This window comes from Vulpes vulpes, chromosome 12, assembly GCF_048418805.1.
Source record: "Vulpes vulpes isolate BD-2025 chromosome 12, VulVul3, whole genome shotgun sequence".
Classification (NCBI taxonomy): domain Eukaryota; kingdom Metazoa; phylum Chordata; class Mammalia; order Carnivora; family Canidae; genus Vulpes; species Vulpes vulpes.
In genome coordinates, this window is record NC_132791.1 from 56,202,578 (window position 1) to 56,221,513 (window position 18,936).

Genomic DNA, 18,936 nt, shown 5'->3' on the forward strand with positions numbered 1-18,936 from the left:
ACGAATCATGCATCTTGAAGTAATCTATTTATTAAGTTGCTTTCTCTGACGGCTTCATTGTCTCTCAAATCTTGAGACCATTTTCTACCCATAGGTATGTATAAAAACAATATAGTTGATACCATACACTTTCAGTTAGCAAAGAAATTTGAAAATGTGTAGTCACCAATGTGTCTTTACATAGCACACACAATGAAGTCCCTTCATCATCTAGTTCATGATTACCTCTCTCCTGCCTTTATACTTTTGCATGTATTGCTCCTTTTGCCTGCAATTCTTCCCTGCCTAACAACATGTGCTAAAAACTTCATACAAGTTTTTCATTTTCACACAATCTCATTTAATTCTGAGAACAGCCCTGAGGTTTGAGTATCACTATTTCCATTTTGCTGTAAATGAAGCTTTTGAGAGAGAAAAAGTACATTTTCCAATGTCACACAGCTAGAAAATGGTAGCATAAGTTTGTGAACACAGGCAGAGACTCCAAAGTCTGTTATCATAATCCACACACTCTGTTTCCCTTTTTCAAAGAGATGTAAGTCTGTAGTCAGGATAAGTTTTACTTGATCTTTGCAGCTCAGCCCCTTGATATCCAAAGCCTGGTTTCTTGTGTGTGCTGTGTCTGCCAATGTTCTTGTCATACTACACTATAATTACTCACTTACTAGTTTGTCTAAAATAAGACATTGGTTGCCTCTTAAGAATAAGAGGTGCCATTTAGCTCTATGTCCCCGTGAGGGACTGGTCATCTTTCTGTACAAATAAAGAAGCTAAGGTGCAAAAGTAGAAAAACAGTACGGAGGTTGTACAAAAAATTAAAAATAGAAATACCACATCATCTGGTAATTCTACTGCTAGGTATGTACTCAAAGAAAGTGAAAACTTGAAAAGATATACCCACCCCTATGTTTACTGTAGCATTATTTACAATAGCCAAGATATGGAGCAACCTAAGTGTCTCTAGAAAAACGAATGGATAAAGAAGATGTGATATATAGTCAATGGACTTTCATTCAGCTATAATTCATGACAACATAGATGAACCTAGAGGGCATTATGCTAAGGTAAGTAAGTCAGAAAAAGAAAAATACTATACAATTTCACATACATGTGGAATCTACAAAACATAACAAAAAAACAACCAAAAAAACCTCACTATAAACAGACTCATAAATATAGAGAATGACCTGGTGGTTGCTGAGGAAAGGGGTGTGGGAGATGAGTATAATAGGAGAAGGGGATTAAGAGGTACATTTATTTCACATAATGCTAATTTCAAAACCATTTTTTAAAATTCTAGGCCTTTAAAAAGTATCTGAAAATAGGTAAACTCAGTAAATCATCTAAATGAGAACTTAATACTCCTTGCACACAAGTGTCTGACCCAAATAGATCAATTAATATGTAACAGTCATGCCTAAAAAAGAAAATTTAGAAACTCTATGAGCAATGTTTGCCAAATATAAACTGTGTATTTATGCTTTATAAACCTGTTAAAATTAAGAATTTTCTAGAAATCTTTCTTCTATGCACTAAGGCACACAAAGCCAGGTTTGTGTCATCCTGGACATGAGTAATTAGAACAGCTGGAACTTACTATGATTTGAAAGTTGCACAGCGTAGATTTTTAGTATAACTCATATAAGACAATTTCCTTAAAAGGACTAAATCCAAGTTGTTGTTCCTGCAATCATTTCTCAACACAAGAGACTTTCTTTGGCTTGGTCATAATGCTATGACTTCTGTTGAGCAATTTTATCTCCTTTGTGCCTCTACTTCTTAGAAAAGAGAAGAGGAATGTGTCTCACTCAAATTGACTAAACCATGTACAATGAATAGTGTGCCACAGAAATTCACTTAACTCCTTTTGAAGATGCTTCCCATAGAGACTAATACCATGAGCTTTCACAGAAGAAAAAAGAAATCACAGGTTAATTTGCAATAGATATATTTAAACAGAAATATACTGTAATTCTTTCTGAACCAGAACACCCTTAAGTAAGCGATGATGTGAACATCCTATGGCCATTGCAAGTGCAAGCAACTGTCACAAGTCACATACCTACACTAGCCTCAAATACCATAACCACTTTTCAAATTATACTAACTATACTAACACCTAATTTTAAATCTGCAAGTCAACTTTTTATGTCTTAACAACAAAAATCTTTGAATAAATTCATATTTCCTCAGATTCTAACTAGAAATGTTTCTATCAGTGAATATTCACTGAGATGTCTGGATTAGGTATCTTAACATTTTTCCTAGAGATACTTAAAATTATTTTCTGAGTGTTGGCTATGACTTTCAGGTCCTATTTATGTAATAGAAATCATTCATTTTCCTTACCATTCTTGCTATCATAGAGATCTCTGCCAAAGGAAGGAAGAAAGCACACAAAACAGTCAGCCCCATTTTATTTCGGTAGAGACCTGGCAGGCAAACAAACACACTAGGATTTGATGGTTGGAAATGTTTATGAGCTTCTGAAACATCCAGATTTAAGGTATTTTGATACTGAAAATAAAATTCAAAGAAATAAATCTTTACCCTTCTTCCTATTACACTGTTAACTTTAACCTCCAATATGATTTTTACTTGGGCCAAATAAAAGAAAAAAAAAAGAAGAAAGAAATAGAAGAGGCATCTGGTCAAAGAAAAGAGATATCTATGATCTTCTCAAAGAGGTGGACTAAAATAAGGCCATGAGTTCACAGTATTTGGTTTCAGGAGATCAGGAATTCTCTTGATGTCATTTCTATGCCAGTGCGGTGAACAGTATACTGCAAGGAACACTTCACAGCTTGAGAGAGATACAGGGCATGTTATATGTTAAACTCTGAAGTCCTCCTGGAGTCACATTTTTATGCTATTAAAATGTAGCACTTCATAGAAGACTAGAAGAAAGTCTAAAATAAATATATTTGTTATTAACCAGAAGAGATTCCACACTCTGAGAAAGTATAAAACTAGTAGACAGATGGACAGATAGGCAGGCAGACGGACAGACAGAAAGGAAGAAAAAAAATTTAATGTATTCATCTCACATTGCATATTTTTTAAACTCTCCTGGGAGAAGGCATTACCTGAAATGATACCACAGTAATGACTGTGAAGAGCTGACTTCTCTGTGACTTTTTCCTCCATGGACCTTTTCTGCCTATATACACGGTGTGGGTGACCCGTTATGGCCATTGTATCATTGAGTGGTTCAATAAATATGAAGTCCTCATTGAGCTGTATAAATCCCATCTGGAATATATAACATAAAAAGATATGTAAGAAATACTATTTGGATAAATTACTATCTAGGCTCTCCTACTCATACACACTCTGTTTTCTTTCACATATGTGCATACATTTTAATGAAGCTTTTTCAGCAAGCCCACTAATAAGGTAACTGTCTTCCCATGTTATTACTTCATCTTTACATACTTTATTGCACTAGCATAAACTTCATTTAGTTAGACTGAGCCTGTGTGGGTGGGAGGCTAGATGCCAGCAACAGATGAATAGTAAAAATTCTGGAACGTTAAAGGCTCACTTTGGGAGACCCATGGGGTCACTTACACATAGGCATATATAGAAGAGCAATACGTTTTTTAATTGCACGCACCACGTAGTCTAACTTTTTGACAATAGCTATTTAATAAAGTAATTCATGTAACCTATCAAAGCAAATGTGGGGGATATGGCATTGAAATTATTATATAAATTATTCTTCAAGCCTTCTACTAAACATTTTTAACACCTTTACACAGTAAATTAAAGAAAAAAATGAATCATCACTTACTTAAGCATGTTTCATTTCACATGCCATGTTTTTAAACTTAGCCAATTGTAGACAGAGAGCTAAAAACTGTAAAATACAGTTATTATCAATGAAAAGAACTTATAACAAGTAGGTATCCTTTTATTATATTGAGGCTAAACCTAGTCATTTCTTTCCTTCCTTTTTTAGAACATAAATTTATATTTTAACTAGGAAAATATTCCACAAAGAACATATGACTTGACCTTTCCATTTTTTATTTTACTCTACTGTAATATATATATCTTACATGTATAAAATATATATTATGCATATATTTGACTATTCTGTTAACTCTTTAGCCAATATTTTTAAAGAAATAATCCCTTAGAACCTGCAATATTCATACCAAATCTGCTATCAAAGTTCTTCATTCTGTTTTGAATTATATAAAAATTAGATATAGTTCATTTTAATTTGACCCACATAGAACTAGCATAATAATAATATACTTACTTCATCAGATACAGTGATTCTTCTAAACTGAATATTAAGAAAAATTAAATCTATACTAAAAAGATACGTTTTCCTTAAAAGTACAGAGAGACTCTTTCTTTTGTTTTAATCATTAAAGTGTATTACATCTTCTCTACAGAAATACTAGGTGATTGCCAATATGCCATTTCATTTTATTCTATATCAAATTGATGTTATATCCTAAGAATAAATCTAAAGATACCTTTTTTATTGAGTTTTTATAACACTAATAAAATTCTCAGGTACTAGAACAACAGTTCCACTACCTACCTTTATCTACTGTCCTCTTCTCTTCTCCCTCTCCTTCTCTTTCCTAGACATACTTGTGAGAGCGTGCGTGCACACACACACACACACACACACACACACACACTGAGGGTGGGGGATAATGAAAAAACGATTTACTGTGAAAATTCTTGTAAAATATATCAAGCCATATATTGAGCCATTTTGGGGGGTAATTTTAATATGAATTTCAATGAATTCTTTTAGTTTCCATATGTGCTCATTGTCACTGATGTAAAACTATAGTGAATTTTGAAGTAATTACAAGAAGTCCAAAATCTTCCCTTGATAGAAAAAAAGGGCAATAACAAATATTTAAAACTTGAAATAATAGTCATTAAGATATAGCACATCTACACATGGATTGAGGGTGGCGGGTATCACATTATATAATACTATGAAAATGTTACTCTTCACGTTATCATAAGATACGTGAAGTGAAGCACGTATCAGTGTATCAGTATGCTTCTGAGGTTCAGGCAGTATCAAAGTTGACTAATAAAACTGACAGTGTGGCTGATGATTAAAAGACTAAGTATTATGATGCTCAGAACATCTCAAGCAAACATGCTCAGTTTCCCTAAATCATAAATGTATAACCTGATACCTTCTTTCAAAAGGCTATATTAGTTGGATTTATAACAATAAACCAAATAAAATTTAATTGCATACCATATAAAATTTAATGACTCCAAAGCCAGATTTTGGACTTAAGATTATTTGGATCATAACATACTACTACCTAAGTAACTCTGGACTTAAGATTATTTGGATCATAACATACTACTAGCTAAGTAACTCTGAGAAAGATACAGTGACTTAATCTACACAAGTGCTCCACAGGGTTCTGAAACATTCACTTTTGAAAAGCACTTATCAAAAAGAGAGAGAGAGAGAGAAAGAAAAGCACTTATAAGTGATGTAATGCACTTATCAAAGGATCTGATAGTGGGTAATCACTCAATAAATGTTCACCACTATTTTTATTTTTATTTTAATTAGCATAACCATAATAAATCAAAGCACTCAAACATTTGAGTATGAACTGAAGACCTCGGGAGTCCAAAGAATCAAAACTGATCCATCTTATTGTATTGCCATATTAAGTATGTTCTGAAATAAAATGTTTTAAGTTAGGATTTGGAAACCACTTCATAACAATTATTTGTTGTGTTAGGACTTTATCTGCAGACATTTTTAAAAACAAGAAGGCTACTTTTGACAAGGAAAAAAATGTTGGAATAATTATAAATGGTGACTCACTCATTCAATACATATTTACTGTCTGGCTACAGGGTGCCAGACTCAGTTCACTGTGGGGCAGATATAGCACTAAGTGTTCAGCATTCTTTCTTCAGGGAAGGGTTTTCTGGGACCAGAATACTATCCTACAACAAAGGAAATGCTCTAGCTTAGGTCAGTATCTTTCAAGATAATTTCTCATATTAAAGCAGAATTGCAGAAAGATTTGAGGTTTTCTGTGTCACCATAAAAGCCTCACTTTTTCCACTAATCAAATAGAAATCTATATTTGCACTGTGATTTTACAAGCTATGGAAGAACATGAATCCATATTAACCTCTATGCACAAGGCTCCTGTGTTCAACAATCCACAATTAGGCAGCTATCACGTTAGTGCAAATATTGTCCTTTCAGTTTTAGAAGGAAACAAAAGAGAATATGAATGAATATCGCATAGCACGTCATCTAAAATCAATGCAAGCTTTATAAGCATTTTTCTCCCAGATTGCTCTTAGATTTTTCAAAATGATTTTTAACTATTTTGAGATGTTTCATACCAAATTTGGAAATAAAATTAAGTTTAATGGGTGTTCCTCACTTTATATCATGTGCATATTCTCATATGGTGGCATCTGTTCTCTTGCCATTGAATGTTATTCTTTGATTTCACAATTTAGCAAGAATTTCAGTATTTTGCAAATTTACCATCACTTACATTAATACATTACCACTCGTTTTTTTCCTACCAGTTTTGACATTTTATTTCTCTATTTTGATGCCTCTGTGCTTGATTAAAACAAACAAGAAAATTGTTCTTCATAAATGTGCATTGACACCATCTCTAAATCCTAACCACAACATGAAATTGAATCTGGTCAACATGCCAAATATACTGTTGGTGAAGTGCTTCAATTAACCAATATAAATGATTCATTTGTTAAAATTTAAGTTAATTATGGTCTATTAAATAGATCCTAAAACTCTAAAGCAAGCATAACTTAAAAATGACTTAAGGGCCCCTGGGTGACTCAGTCAATTAGGGATCAGACTCGGTTTCTGCACAGGTCATGATCTCAGGGTTTTGAGACTGAGCCCTGCCTTGGGCTCCACACTCAGCAGGAAGTTTGCTTGAGATTCTCTCTCTCTGTTCCCCCCACCCAACACTGTCTTCCTCTCTCTCTCTTTCTCTCAAATAAATAAGTAAATCTCTAAAAAAAAAAAATGACTTAAAAATTAGAAAACAAGATGGCACTCTCCGCTGTTGTTCTCACTCTTTACTAATATTGCTACTTTACTTCTCCCACCTCACTTTGCATTCACTCACAGAGCTAAAGCACTACCACAGTTATCTCAGACTTTCTCTCCATTCTTCCATGCTTCTTTCTGGAAACTTCTTTTCCAGAACCTTTCTTTGAAAGGTAAGCTTTCAAAGGGCTGGGGGACAGTATTTTTCTGAGATTTAAACTATATATTGTGAGTCTTTGATAATACCCTATTTTAAAAAATAGCATATCATAAGGGTATAAGTGATAAAGGATATGAGGAAGGTGCTAGATCATTATAATTTCAGGATATCAGGAGAGTCTTGAGGGATAGCAGAATCTGGGTAAGACAAGGGCAAGATTGCTCCCTAGGAGAGGAGATATTATGAACAAAGGCAAAGAGGACATGGAATCTAGCTAGCAGTTAAGAAGACGCCTGCCTTGAGTAGAGAAATGGGAAAATGTAGCCTAAAAAACAAGATGAATCCATATAATTGAAAACATCAAATGATGGAATTCTTGATCGGAAAATCAATGTCCTGAGGTTCTGAGGATTACTACTCTATCGTCTGACCAGAGGTATATTAGAGAATTCTAATTCAGTGAGACACTGAAAGAGCACAGGTGTTTTATTTCTAAACGGCAGTTACAAAAGTTATGAAAAGATCTGGCATCTGGAGATGCTTGTGAAAACACTGTGGACAAATGTCTGATGCTCTACATGATCTGAGCAACATACATTTGGCTTTATTTAAGTGTTTCCTTGTACAGTCACGTTAAAGTATATATCTCATTAAGTAAATAAAGTATATAAAGCATTATATAGTTCAGAGTGTAAGCATAATAGAGGGCTTGATGTAAATTATGATCCTAGAAGTTTATTTGATGCTTTACTCAGAATACATCATTTTCAACATTGCTATAAATAGGAGTGATTTTTCATGCGTTTGTGTATGCAATACATACAAGCAAGTCTATGAAAATACACTTCTGACACCCTGTGTATCCTATTGTTTTACAATGCTAAACTTCTCTTCCTGACTCGACCCTTTTGATGTTTACTCTTTACACCCACAGAGGGAAACTCTAAATCCTTAACAAAGATATATAAAGTATAAGGTCATAATAAACTCTTGTCTGCCTCTCCAGCTTTATTTTTACTACTTCAACTTTATATATAACTGCAACAAATATACATTTTAATTGGGTGAACAAATTTTATATTTTAATGCATTTCAGAATAATTTTTAGTTGCATATACACTGCACATGCTGTTTTCTCTTTCCAGAAAGGCACTCTCAGTTATTTCTTCAAAATCAGGCCAACCTGGTCCTCTCTCCAAAGAAACCACTTCCTCCCTGATCCATTTGTACACTGCACCTTTCCCGTTATTACACTAACACATCTGCTATGATTATGGTCTTTGTGTGTCCCTGAATAGACCATGGGCTATTTGGGGGAAGGCTTTGGGCATAGAGCTCAGCTTCATGCCTTCAATACATAAGGCCTGGTACACAGGAGGTGCTCAAGGAATGTTGCTTTTAATTTAACATATTCTTCCTTTTTGAGATCAAAAGAAAACATATACATTTGATGCTCCCAAGAGCATCTATTCCATCTACTCCACCTGTAACTCCATCAGAGGGGAAATTACTATTTGATTTCTCCCCCTCTGGCATTCACAATGTTGCCTTCCTTGTGAGCCCAGGTTCTATCTTTAGGAAAAGCTTTCATGTGATCACATTGTTAGAATTATTCCGTTTTCTTTCCTTGCCAAGGGCTTCAGAAAGTATCTTGAAACTATAAAGGTAGACAGAAACTTAGGAATCATTGAGCCATAATTAGAGTTTTAAAGTCAAGAAAACCAAGACTTAGAAATGTTGCATAACTTGCCTAGAATCACACAGAGAGTTCATGTGAGTGTCAGGGCAGGAATCTAACACTCCCAATTTCCAAATTTGTTTTTGGTTTTAATACATCATTCTAAATTTGCTTGCTACCTGCATTCTAGTTTCCCCCACTGAACTCTGGAAATTGTTCTGAGACCACCCACAATTTCCTGTCCTTTGTTCTCCTCTCTAAGGCATTTGACCCTTGACCACTTTTCTTCTCCACGAATATTACAGTGCTCTAGCCCTCTTCTCTAGCAACTGTTTCTGTTTCCTTAAACAGGAATGTTCCTCACTCCAAAGCAGGTCTTCTGTCAGCAACTGCTGTCTGCAGTGATCCCTCCCAAAGATTTTATAACGCCCTCTATGGAGCCAATACCCAAATTCCAAATCCCCCTCTCAGCCCACTGCTTCCATTGGAGATCCATGCTCCTGGCTGGTCACATCTCATCACCTCGCTTCAGATATCCGAACATTCTCCCACACCAGTGCCTCTCTCCGAGTGTGCCTTCAACTTGTTTCTCTTTGTGCCTCCAACTTGTTTCTAGTTACTCAGGCTGAAGAAATGATAGAATCCTTTTGTTTTTCCTTTTCAAATTTCTTTTAAAATATTCAGAAGAAAACAATAAGAAAATAATACGCCTGTGTGCCAGACGTTGTATATATAGGATTTCATTTAATCAAACAGCAAGCTTATGACACATGTGCTAACCTCACAAGTTTATAGTTGAAAAAAGTGAGTTTCAAAAAGATTTATTGTGTCCCAAGGTCACAAATCAGTATGTGGCAAAGGCAGGATTCAAACCAAAGAGTGTCTACGTGAGGCCATCTGAGGAAGTCTAGGCCTTGCCATATGACTGTTATTCCAAATAACTCATCTTTAAAAAATTTTGCACTGAGGATTTGATGTCAAACACAACACCTCACAAATGTGAGATGTCCAAAATTTGATATCAACAGCAAGGCCAGGCCCTATCCCTCACAGAGCAGAAGACAAACATACTGTGTTAAGCTCTGAACTTTATCTTAAGCTGACTGTTTTATATGATGAGACATATTAACTGCCAAAGGCACTCTGAGTTCCTGAGAGGTCTGAGGGTTTCACTCCCAGGCATCCCTCCGTGCTATGTGCCCAATCACTCCCCCACAGCTGACTTGGGAGATTATTTCAAGGCTCTCGTTTTTCTTTCCTTCTTCCTTTGTTTTACAATTCTCTTTTCTATCTTCTTTCTTGAAATGTCTCCTGATCATAAAACCAGAACATTTAAGTAGCAGAACATTTAAAAAATATAGTTAAAAAAAGCAAATCATTATCCCGAATCCCATTATATAGGATAATTACATAGGTATGTGTATATTTCTTCCTACTCTATTAACATACACACAGACACACAAAGTATATATGCGGGTATGTACTCATGTGTGTACGGGTGTGTCTCTACACATGCACACATTTGTTAGTTTGACCTTCTACTTTATTTTCCCATTAAAGAACAGCTTAAAAAAAATAAAGAACAGCTTAACAGCTATTGTGTTTCTTAATGGTATCAAATAATCTTTATAAGCCTGTTTTTTTATCGCTGATTAACAGTGTATCCTCAAAATATTTATTTATATTTATATTTATAAATATTTATTAGCTATTCATTCATTTAATCCTCTGTTCAGTAAGTGAGTATCGACTTTGTACACCAGATGTCGGGGACAGCAGTGATCCAGACTGGTAAGAGCCATCACCAACTTATGTACAGTCTAGGAAGGTATACAATTTGCTATTTATTCAACTGAGTCAAAGTTACATGTGCAGTTGCTCTATCACTGTTAATAAGCTTTATGTTGACAGTTTATACACCCATTTATGTCTGTATTCTATTTCAAACACACACATAAAGGTTCAAATATAGCCTGGAAGTATCCCCCCATATACCTAAGTACCAAGGCAGGAGCTGAAAGTGATCACCTAGAGAAGATGAACCAGCCCTCTTCAAAGGACAAGTGTGAAATCCCAAGAGGCTGAGGGGAATCTCTGAAGAGGACAGCCTCACAAGATTCCATAAATGTGGTCCATGAGAGACAAACAGTCACCATTTTAAGCACCTGTCAAACGTAATGCTCAGCACCACTATCCCATGACACAATTACTATGCCATGACACTGTCGCCAAGCCATGACACCACTGGTCACTCAAATATACTCCTCCCTCCTGCCTCCCTTACAGACTCTGCCTTCAAGGAGCCAGAGGAAGCTCAGGACACTGAGTAGAAGAAATGAAAGCCCTGGATGGGGAAATAACAAGGGCTCTGACTTCACTCCCTCTTCTTCCTGCAAGTGATTAGCTCCAAGAAAGCCTGAATATGAAGGTCATGTGGCAGAGACTAACTTTATGGGAATTTGGAGGGTTTGATGGTTAAAGGATAATATTTTAATTACCAGAATTTCTATGACTAAATTTACCAAGCAACTTCCCCCAACCTAAGAGTGAACAACACCCCAAGGAAGACCAGGAACAAATCCCTGGTTTCTATGATATCCTTTGAGTCCTGTTTACTCAATGAAAAGTTATACATATACAGTAAGAATTCAGGTGCCAAGTATTAGAAGGGTTAGAGAGTGATGTGGGGAAGGTCCTTTGGGTGAGGTGACATCTGAGCAGAGATCTGAGAGTTGACCAAGGCAAGTTAGAGTGGAGAACATTCCAGGCAGAAGCAGAAATAAAGACCATGGGACCAACTTAGCATGTATAAGGAAAACCAAGGTTAGAATGACTAGAGCAGAGAGATAGATCCCTTGGAAAATGATGACTAGAAAGGAACCCAAGGGCATTCCATGGTAGTATCACTTATCTGATTCATATTCAAAAATAAACCCTGATGAAATCCTCCTGTGGTTTTTGGACTATTTATCTTCTTGGACACTGGCTAGAGATTTTATTATGGGATGCTTCATGATGACCGTCTGCACTATGTTCTTTCAACAGTCTTATTTTGTCTCCATAATAATTGTGTAGGAATACATGTCATTTCTACAAATGAAAAAAAATATGCTTTCTCTCCCATTTTCTGGAAAACCACTGCCCTTATCTAACTTTTTTGCCAGCATTTGACAGAGATATTCATTTTAAAACAATTTCAAAATGTTCCTTTTTAACTCCATTGTAGATAAACAACATCACAAGTATGATTATAAACAGAAGCTGAGAGCACCTGGCTGGCTGAGTTGGTTAAGTACCTGCCTTTGGACCAAGTTATGATCTCAGAGTCCTGGAACTGAGCCCCACATTGGGTTCCCTGCTCAGTGGGGAGTCTGCTTTTCCCTCTTCCTCTGCTCCTCACCCTGCTCATTCTCTCTTTCTCTCTTTCACTCTCTCAAATAAATAAAATCTCAAAAAAAAAAACCACTATTCTATGTTGAAGATGTGAAAAGTGGAAAATGAATGCTCCACCCTAACATTTAGTATCCAAAATTATTTTGTTAAAGATTTTATTTATTTGAGTGAGAGAGAGAGAGAGAGATTGCACACATATGCATGAGTAGGAGAGTCTACAAACCAACTGAGTCACTCAGGTGCCCTAGTAGTCAAAATTACTGACTTTTTATTATTAGAATGGTTATCTCATTTCTCATTTTATAGTCTAATTTTTGCTCAAATCAAGAAAGGCCACCGATTTGATTTTCGTAGAGTTTCTAACATCCATTCACTTTACTGTAATCTCTTATTGCTTAGAATAATTTTTAAATTAATCCCTCGGGATTTTTTTAAAGATTTATTTATTGACTTATTTATCTGAGAGTGAGCGAGAGAGAGCGTGGCAGGAGGGTGGTCAGAGGAAAAGGGAAAGAGAGAATCCCAAACAGACTCCCCATTGAGCGCAGAGCCAGATATAGGGCTTGATCTCACAAGAACTTGGTATCATGAGCTGAGCCAAAAATCAAATGTCAGATGCCTGACTGACTGAGCCACCCAGTACCCCATCCCTCAGGATTTTTACAGATTCTTTAAACATGCAAAAAAGTGAGTTGAGGAATAGGAAGCAAATTCCTTTTTTATTGTTGTTGCAAATTCCATTTTAAATCTACTTGTAAGTTTATCAACCAGTCTAGCCAAAAGCTATTATGTTCTACTGTAGCTTCCTGATGATTATGTGTTACAAATGTATCTACTGAATACCTGTCACATGACAATATGCAAGGCATTGAAGATTCAAAAATGAAGAGATTTTAATCCTTATTTTTATGGGCCTTAACTATTAAAGGGAAAGGAAAAAAATCAGGCCTTCTGACAAGCATAAAGAATTATAAATTGTGAAAAGTATCATTGAAGAAACAAACAAGAACCTGGAAGAAAGACAATGCAGATTGAAATGCTAGAGAGGGTGGCCCACTGAGACATTTCTAAGGACTGAGCATTAGATGCAAGACCCAAAGAAGGAGTATCAAAAAGACTGTAGGCAAGAAAAGGTTGGCGTATTAAGGCAGAGGACACCACATACCAAGACTATGACCCTAGAATACACATGGGAGAAACTCAATAGATTGACTTTGTGTTTACAAAAATGTATACTTTGAAATTATTATTTATTACAACCTATATTTGTGTTCTATATATTTATGCCACAGTAAAACTTATTTTAAAAATGAAACCAGGGGCACCTGTGTGGCTCAGTGGTTGAACATCTGTCTTTGTCTCAAGGCGTGATCCCGGGGTCCTGGGACCAAGTACTGTATCACTCTCCCCATGGGGAGCCTGCTTCTCCCTCTGCCTATGTGTCTGTCTCTCTTTCTGTGTGTCTCTCATGAATGAATGAATGAATGAATGAATGAATGAATGAATGAAATCTTTAAAAAAAAGAAAACCGAAGTATAAATAATGTAATAATATTACTTAGCAATACAGAGGCAAGGGAAATACTGAAAGAAATGCAACTGCTCCTAGAAGGCAGAAATCAAGCACAGAGAGGAGGGAGCAAAGTAGTTTATTTTTTTCTTCCTAAATATTTAAGATAACATTTCAAACAATGTACACATATGACTGAGATGACACTTTAGTTTAAGAGAGAGGCTGAAATGGAGGGATACAAGACTTGTTGAAGATGGGCCACTACTGTAATTAAAGCAATTAATAATGGTGGCATTAGTGTAAAGTCTATTGAGAAAGACCTATAGATGTGTGAGGACAGTGTTAAAGAATCAACATGGAGGGATCCCTGGGTGGCGCAGCGGTTTGGCGCCTGCCTTTGGCCCAGGGCGCGATCCTGGAGACCCTGGATCGAATCCCACGTCAGGCTCCCGGTGCATGGAGCCTGCTTCTCCCTCTGCCTATGTCTCTGCCTCTCTCTCTCTCTCTGTGACTATCATAAAAAAAAAAAAAAAAAAAAAAGAATCAACATGGAGACTGAGGCAGTGGCAGGAATGACAAGACAAATAAGAACAGTAGCAAAAACAGGACAGCAGGGTTGGCAGGGCATGATTCATGGAGAGTTCTGAAGACCATGAGAAGGCACTTAGGTTTTGTTGGACCTGTAAACGGAGGAACTGACAGTGGATAGCATGATCAAATAGAAATTTTGAAGAAAGTCACAGGTTATTTTTAGGAAACATATTGTAGGGTGACAAGGGGAGAATGAGGAAGACTAGTTTGAGGCCATTGCAACAATTTAAGAGCAAGCCTATGGTGACCAGACCTAAGGAGCAACACACAGGGGCTGAACTAAGGATACGGAAAAAAGTAAGCACATTTGAGATTAATTTCAGATACTCATACAAACCAGAGGGTGACCACTCAGATTTGTTAATGGTTTAGGTGCTGGGACATGGAGGGACAATAACTCAGGGAATTCAGGATGACTTCAGAGCTTCTGGCTTAAGTACTTCAGAGGGAGACATGCAGGTCTGTAACTGAGATGTAAATCAAAAGACCTTATTAGGTTTGATGTATCTGTAAAATATCCAAGTGGAGAAATCAAGTAGACAGTTGGAGTATGGAGCTTAGTGCACAGTTTTGAGCTGGAGACATGTGTCTGGGAGCTGCCAACATAAAGATAATCTTTCAATCCATGGGAAAGAGTGATGTTATCCAGAAAGGGAGTGTAAAGAGACAGCAGAAGAGCCTAAAACCAAACCCAAAGGACCATAACATTGAGAACCAGAGAAGGACTCAGCAAAGGAGATGGAGGAGGAAGGGCCAGTGAGGTTAAAGGAAAGGTAGGAGCTAGTTGATTTTTTTAAATAAGAATAAACTCTTCCTAGAAGTAGTCTTTAAAAAAAGACAAGAATAAGCTCTCATTCAGTTCACTCCAAAGAAGCTATTGCCCTAACCCATATTGCTCAGGTTAAAAATTCAGTAGCCTTATGCAAGATGATCAAACACATGTGCTCGTGCTTCTGTTAAATTCAACAGCAAAAACCCAAGTGAAAGAACCCTCCCGTGCCTACATCAATCAGGGTTCTCCAAAGTCCTAATAATGTGACTTTTGTTTTGTGGCAAGTAAGAGAATTTTGCATGTTCCATTTTTGGGGGGAGTTATGGGGAGAATATGTTTATTAACTAACTCTGCTCACCCTATGCACTCTTTTAACAGTTGGCTTCCAGCTTGCCACTCACCCTAGCACTTAGTGAGCTGGTGCATATTCAGTCGTGCACCTAGTTGTTAAAGGGTTAGTCACTCAGTGATTTCGCAGAGCCACTCACCATGGTGATGAACCCCTACAGCACTTATCTCATGCAATTCCAGCCCAGTTATGTGCTTCCAGTGGAACTGAATGAGACCACTGAGGAAGCTGCACAGCTGCAATGTGGGAAGTACTCATCACTGCCAGGTCTTACTGGTGACCTCACAATTAAGAGAGAAGCTGCCAACCTCCTACATACCCCTAGAGAGTGGATGCAAATTCAGTTTACCATAGAAACAAGATTAGTGGAGCAAACTAGCCAAGGGCCATAGCACTGGTACTCAGAGACATGGAAAATGTGCTCCAACTTCTCTTCCAGATTCAACTAAAGGTCAAAATAAATAAAATACTTAATTGACTCAACAATATTTACTGAGTGTATACTATGTGTCAGTGAATGTGCCAGATGTAGGAAGTACAGCAGTGCACCAAACATTTTAAAACAGCCAATCTTAAGTATCTTTAATAATACAGACAGTCCCCCAATTATAACGGGTTTGACTTAATAAAATCTGATGATGGCACAAAAGAGATGTGCCTTCAGTAGAAACCATACTGCAAATTTTGAATTTGGATCTTTTCCTTGTCTGGCGACATGCATACTACACTGTCTGTGGTGAGGCTGGGCAGTGGGAGGAGCCACAGCCGCTGTCAGCCACGCGATCCCGAGATTAAGCAATCCAATCATTGAGCCTACAACCATCCTGTACCCACTGAACCATTCTGTTTTTCACTTGCAGTACAGTATTCAATAAATCACATAAGAGAGACAACACTATATTATAAAATACACTTTGTGTTAGATGATTTTGCCCAGCTGTAGGCTAAGGTAGATTATCTAAACACATTTAAGGTAGCCTAGGTTAAGGGATGATGTTAGGTAGGTTACGAGCATTGAATGTGTTTTCGACATACGATGTTTTCAATTTATGATGGGTTTATCAGGATGCAACCCCATCATAAGTCAAGGAATATCTGTAAATAAGGAGTTTCATTATTATAGATTTTAAGTCTTCTTTCTCATTTGCATGCACATCAGCAAAATGTGCTATTAGTTTGCCATTTAGGACCCTTGGATAATTCAAATATTCTCCCCCACTCCCATTTTGAATGGCAAAAGATAATACCCAAGAAATTATATTGGTGTTTTGCCCCCTTATAGGGCAAAATAAATCTTGTACCAACAAAGTTCTTCCATACATAGCCTGTTTCTGAACTTCAAGATCCCTGAATACCAGTCTGTGAGTAGGCAGTGCTGAACGAACACACTTGAGCGTCTTTCCTCCCCACCTTTCTCTACTTTCTCTTCTTTTGTCCCATCAGTGAGTACACAGGCTCATAAAGCTACTATAATATCAGGCTGACTTAAGAGGTCATACACCTAAAGAGCTAAAAAAAAAAATGTGGTAAAAATCAGGAAATGCAAAGCACTCTGCACATACCAGACCACATCAGGAATATTATATCCATGCATCACGATGTAAAAAGGACATTTATAAACAAGAGCTTATCCAAACCAAAAATCAGGGGTCATTTTGTTCCAAATTCCACCCAGAGAAGAAACATTCATCAACACCTTTGATAAATATTTAATATTCTGCTTATGCATTTCAATCACTAATAGGGCAGTCACTGCTCTGAAGCAATCCAGACCTCTAACGGACAGCAGTAAGTCTCAGAAATATTTTTATAAAAGGTCCAGAAGGCTTCTTCACCACCACATTAAATCACAAGTCCTGACTGTACATCCTAAGCACCTTTTCACATTTCAAATATATGACAAATATTCTCATGGCCTCTGTGTTTGTGGCCAGTTACCATAACCATCCCTGATATGAAATCTGTCTTCATTCTTTTCATTTTGCTCTCTAGTTTATCAATGCAATTCTTAGGTTTGATATTATTTGATTTTAATGTAAGTAAGTGAATGTTCAATAAAAAATATCTAGCACTTAGGATAAGTTGAAAGAAAAGACTGCAGGAAGAGTAGCACATTAAGCATCTGGTATAGACTGGCATAGGACAATAAGAGAGGAAGTGTTTTTATTTATAATTACCACTCTTTATTAGGAAGTATTTCAAACCTTCAGAAATATATAGAATAGAGTATTCAAGATTCAATTCCCACTATTTAACAAACATTAATATTTATGCACTGTAGATAACTTTTTAAAAATATAATAGATTCAGTTGAAATGGACCTGTACACCTTCTCAAAACCAATTCCCTCCTCTTATTGCTAAGAGGTAACAACTACACTGAAGATATGTGTATCTTTTGCACTCATGTTTTAAGTTTTCACTAATATGTATTGTCTTTGCAATGAGCATGCTTGGATCTATTTAAAAAGATTTGCTCTGGTAGCTGTACAGAGGATAGGGTACAGATGGGAGAAAGGCCACATGATGACAGGTAATTGGTGGCTCAAGTATAATGTAGAGCTTACAATGTTTGAATGTGCCCTCTGAAAGAAAAAAAGGAATTCAGGATCCACAATATGATTTTTGGCCCTTACCAAAGGACCATCAGCAAGATGAAGAATAACATGAGGAGAGGAGAATTTGGGGTTGGAGTAGGAGAGATGATCACTTCAGCTTAGAACATGTTAAGTTTGATATATCTACTAGATTTCATGTTGAAATGTCAAATACGTATCTGGATATACAAAGTTGGAGCTCAACAGAGAGATCTAAATTAGAATTACCTATTTTGGAATCGCTGGCATACAGTTGGCATTTAAGCTATGAGACTGGGTAAGATCCCCAAATAAGTGTACCCACAAAAGAAAACAAGTCCCCTGACTAAGCACTGGGTCACACCTGTTAGGAAGGCACAAAGAATGATCAATGAAGTAGCCTGAGAGGGAGCAGTTAGGAAGTTGTAGAATCCTAGATGGTGAGTAATAAAGACACGTATCAAGAAAGAAGGGTAGCCTTACCAGTTATTCCCAAACTGCTGAAGGTCAGGTAAGAGAAGAATGTATTAGTAGCCCCAAGTGAATATCTGTCTCTATCAGCTCCACATTCTCTATCCTTTGCAATGAACTATTCTGAAATATAGACATTTATTTGTTTATAATTCAAATAAAAAGCTAGAATGACTACTATTCAATTCCTTATTTCATTAATTCATTAATATGAATCTCAATGGAAGATAGAACATCTGAACTCAAAATTTACACATATATAAAGCTTTTGGAACTTTAATATTAATGAATGGAATGTCTTTGAAATGAAAATGAAATATTAGGAAAAGTAAAATATTTGAGAGCAGCCCATCATGAATAAACAGAAAAGTAACT

The 18,936-nt window shown here is 36.5% G+C and overlaps 1 protein-coding gene across 1 annotated transcript in view; it reads right to left on the reverse strand.

The window, feature by feature from the left end:
• ADAMTS19 (ADAM metallopeptidase with thrombospondin type 1 motif 19) overlaps window positions 1-18,936 on the reverse strand; it is a 227,368-nt gene that overhangs the window by 178,338 nt on the left and 30,094 nt on the right. The window contains exon 3 of the mRNA XM_072728643.1: window positions 3,087-3,252. Within this exon, the coding sequence (XP_072584744.1) occupies window positions 3,087-3,252 (166 nt within the window). The remainder of the gene's footprint in view (window positions 1-3,086; window positions 3,253-18,936) is intronic.